General features: G+C 40.1%; 1 protein-coding gene across 1 annotated transcript in view; it reads left to right on the plus strand.

Moving 5' to 3' along the window:
* BMX (BMX non-receptor tyrosine kinase) overlaps positions 1 to 2,849 on the plus strand; it is a 79,513-nt gene extending 76,664 nt beyond the window's left edge. The window contains exons 17-18 of the mRNA XM_019525641.1: positions 790 to 947; positions 1,769 to 2,849. Coding sequence (XP_019381186.1) covers positions 790 to 947; positions 1,769 to 1,843 — 233 coding nt within the window. The 3' untranslated portion in view covers positions 1,844 to 2,849. The remainder of the gene's footprint in view (positions 1 to 789; positions 948 to 1,768) is intronic.
* The last annotated feature ends 910 nt before the right edge of the window (positions 2,850 to 3,759 follow it).

Here is a 3,759-nt window from a genome sequence, read left to right on the forward strand (position 1 = left end):
CCCCCTGCCATGGCAGGAAAGAGTACTGGGGTCAAACGACCTCAACAAGGTGTACATCTAGCCTCCTCTTAAAGACCCCGAGGGTAGGAGCCAGCACCACTTCTCTTGGAAGTCAAGGCCCGATCGCTCTGAAATGAACACAAAAAGAAGAATACTTGAAAAACCATCACTGTAGGGAATATCGCATGTGATGAAGAAACAATTCACTTTGTAATTGTCATGAATGTCACTCAATTTTCACCAGCCTGAGAGTTTTTTATTGCAAAATTATCACAAAGCATCAATTTGTGATATTTGTGATGGTAATATGTCCCTCTGTCAATAGTTTCTAGAGATCTCAGGCTTTATTGCTAAGTATGGCAGATATAAAACCACTATATGGTCTTTTGGGAATTCTGTTTAAATCTTCTAATACTAAAAGAATGCAAGTGCCACTCACTAAAATACCAGTTAAGTCAAGCAAGCCACTCTTCTACAAAACCCCTCTAGTAATGGTTTTGTGTCACTTTTCTTCTCATAACGTTTATATAAGTTGGTTTTTTTAGACTGTGATTTCTTGAACAAATCCATCATGCATCTGTACCACTCAGCCTTGTCTTATCACTACAACAGCAATATTTTTACAGTTGAGAATAGGCTGAATTATACCAGCACCATTTGTCATTCATCCCAGTAAATCTGCTGGGAAAATGCTTCTAGTAAAAGTCTCATCAGTTATTACCACTGTGTTGGATGGGTATTGCTTTAGTGTCTTGATATGGACTTTAAACATTGTGGGTATTTTGACAGGAATCTTAATGTGGGAAGTATTCACTTTGGGAAAGCAACCCTATGAGCTGTATGATAATATGCAAGTGATTCAGAAGGTTTGTGAGGGATACCGACTTTATCGACCCCAGCTCGCCTCAGAAAACATCTATCAGATAATGTACAGCTGCTGGCATGAGGTATATACATTAGTCCATATAAGCTGGAGAAATAATAATTAGTGTGATTCATTAAGAAGAGGTGCAAAAAAATTAATACAGGAAACTCTCTGATACAGAAAAACAGTTATCGAGAGAAGCTAGTTTTCATATAACAGTCTACAACAAAAAAACTGAAGGAAAGGAGAATATTTAATAAGAAGCATGGCATGGAAAAACAGACAAGAAGTGTAACTGGCTGATTCCTCCCCTCCTCCAGAAGCTAGTGCATAATGAAGCTTTGCAAATAATGTTAAAATGTGCTTTAAAGTCGAGGACAGATTTAGAGTCTGGGGGACTTCTCCTAATGTTTGTACTCCTGCAAGTGTAAATTTATCCAAGTTCTTCTTAAGGACCAATGTCTGCCATGCTGCCTATAGTGACTCTAGGGCCAAACAAAAGCCTGATTTATTGTTCCTCTTTCTACAACCTCTTTTTACCAGCCTCTGTACTGGGAGTATCCCCCTTGAATGTTTAGAGACTGTCTAAGCATTAGTTATGCTACTATAAATTGATGATGATCAATAGCTTTGTATGAGGCACACAAAATGATAAAAAATAACTTATATTTGAACAAAAACAATTTTAAAGTGTGAAAGATATCATTAGAAAGCTACAGCAACCCAGGAAATTAAAAACACCAAGAGCTCTCAAAAGTCTAAATTGCCGTACCATATAAATGCCACTATTTCCCTGTACTTCTGAATGCTGTAGCCAGGAAAAATGAATGCAAAGTACAGTATCAACAAATGTATAGTTTCAGTGTTGAGCTGCTTTATATATACTTTTTTGTTTTCTTTTAGCTACCAGAAAAGCGCCCCACATTTCTTCAGCTTCAGTCATTCCTTGAGCTTCTCAGAGAAGATGACAAGCTTTGAAGAGGAAAAAGAAAAAATTCTGAGCAAATGACTATGCATATTAGTAGACATATCAACTGCCTTCTTTGTGGGAGCTAATAGTCATGAGTGGACTGTGAAACCTGTCTGAGTCTAGCCCACAATATTGCTCTGTATTAACCTTTAATTTTATCACAGGTTTTGACTAAAGAAAACTTTGCTGTAGACCAGTGGTTTTCAACCTGTAGTCTGAAGACCTCTGGGGGTCCACAGACTATGCCTAAAGAGTCCACAAAAGTTTACTATGATCAATCAAACGTATGTAAATACTGACACACACTTACAAATCAAAAGGGTCAGCACCTCCCTTTGAAATTTCCAAAGGGGTCTGTAAATAAAAAAAGGTTGAAAACCAGTGCTCTAGAAAGCTCTTGTGATTTTCAAAATTGGTGATGGGAAGCAGAGAGTAGAAGAATATTGTTGATGCTTTTAGTATGAGTCTCACTGAACTTCAAAGTATCAAAAAATGCAGTACAGTATACATTATATTAAGAATTTTCCAGATTGTAACTATTTTTTTCTTTATTTGAAAAATGTTAAGTTGTTAAATATATATATATATTTCATAGGTTTTCTCATATCAGAACACATCACTGTATGTTTTATGTTTATATAGACCCATTACAAGTCAAATTCCTAACTGGTACAAGTGCCTGCAACTAGTGGCTCTAGGGTTAGTTTCAATAGCATTGATGCTGTTGGAGGTGAAACAGTGACTCTGTTTCCTCAAAAGTGCCACTGAGGCCAGTGTGTATTAGAATTAGCCCAAGAAGCATATGTTTGATTTTCATTTCATCCTGTGAGGCATTTGCAGTACAAGTAGGGAGGAAATGTTCTCACTACAGTGTTCTAACTCCCTTTCTATCCTTGACAATGGGCGCATCTACACAAGATGCTTTAATGTGCAGTAGACTAATTTACTAAGCAGTAAGCATCACCATCTACATATGCAGATGCTTACTGAACGATACATTGGTCTACTCCATGGTTAATTTTCTACCTGCATTTTTAGGTAGCAAATTAACTGTGGAGTAGTTACTATGCAGTAAAGCACATGTAGACGGCTGACCGGGAGCAAATTTGCTCTAAGTCAGCCAGGCAGCAGGGAGTGGGAGATTGCTACCTGCCCCTGGGAGTTGCCTGCTGCTGAAGCAGGCTCCAGTGGCAGAGCCTAGGCCGGGACAACACCCTCCTACCCCAGCAGCAGGGAGCTCCTAGCACCAGCTCCTCATCACATCCCAGAGTCAAGGCCAAGAGCTCCTTGCTGCCAGAGCAGGGGGACATTGCCCCAGCATGGGCTGTACATGCCTGAGCAGCAGGCAGGCAGCTCCCAGGGGCAGGGTAAAGTCTTTCACCTCCCACTGGCAGACAGCTGTCTCCTGGCCCTGTGCTCCCTGCCAGCCCCCCTGGAGCTCCCCCTGCTTCAGGGGAGCAGAGCAGAGTGGGAGCAGAGCAGGGGGGGAGCAAATCTGCTTTCAAATACCTTCACATGTAGATACCTGCCCAGGGTGGGTTTGCCCATCCAGTAGCATTTGCACATGTATACACACCACACCCAGCAAGAAGCATTGAGTAATTTCAGGACCCTTGGTTAGTAAGTTGAAAGCTTAGTAGCTGATGCATAAAGCAAGAAACTTGAAGCAAACAATACAGTTTGAACTGTCGTAACTGTAAGAAAAAAACTTTTCATACTGAAGGACTGGAAGTCTGGCTCCCATGTCTATATTTGAGCCCCTAAATAGAAGCACCAAAAAATTCAAAGGTGCTAAGCACCTGGAGTTCCTGTTGTCTTGAATGCAAGTTGCCAGCACATCACAAAATGTGATCATATATTTAGGTGCCTACGTGTGGATTTAGATTTACGATTTGGATTTAGATTTATAATTAAAAAACCTAAA

Source organism: Gavialis gangeticus, unplaced genomic scaffold, assembly GCF_001723915.1.
Source record: "Gavialis gangeticus isolate Ggan-Ray unplaced genomic scaffold, GavGan_comp1, whole genome shotgun sequence".
NCBI lineage: Eukaryota > Metazoa > Chordata > Crocodylia > Gavialidae > Gavialis > Gavialis gangeticus.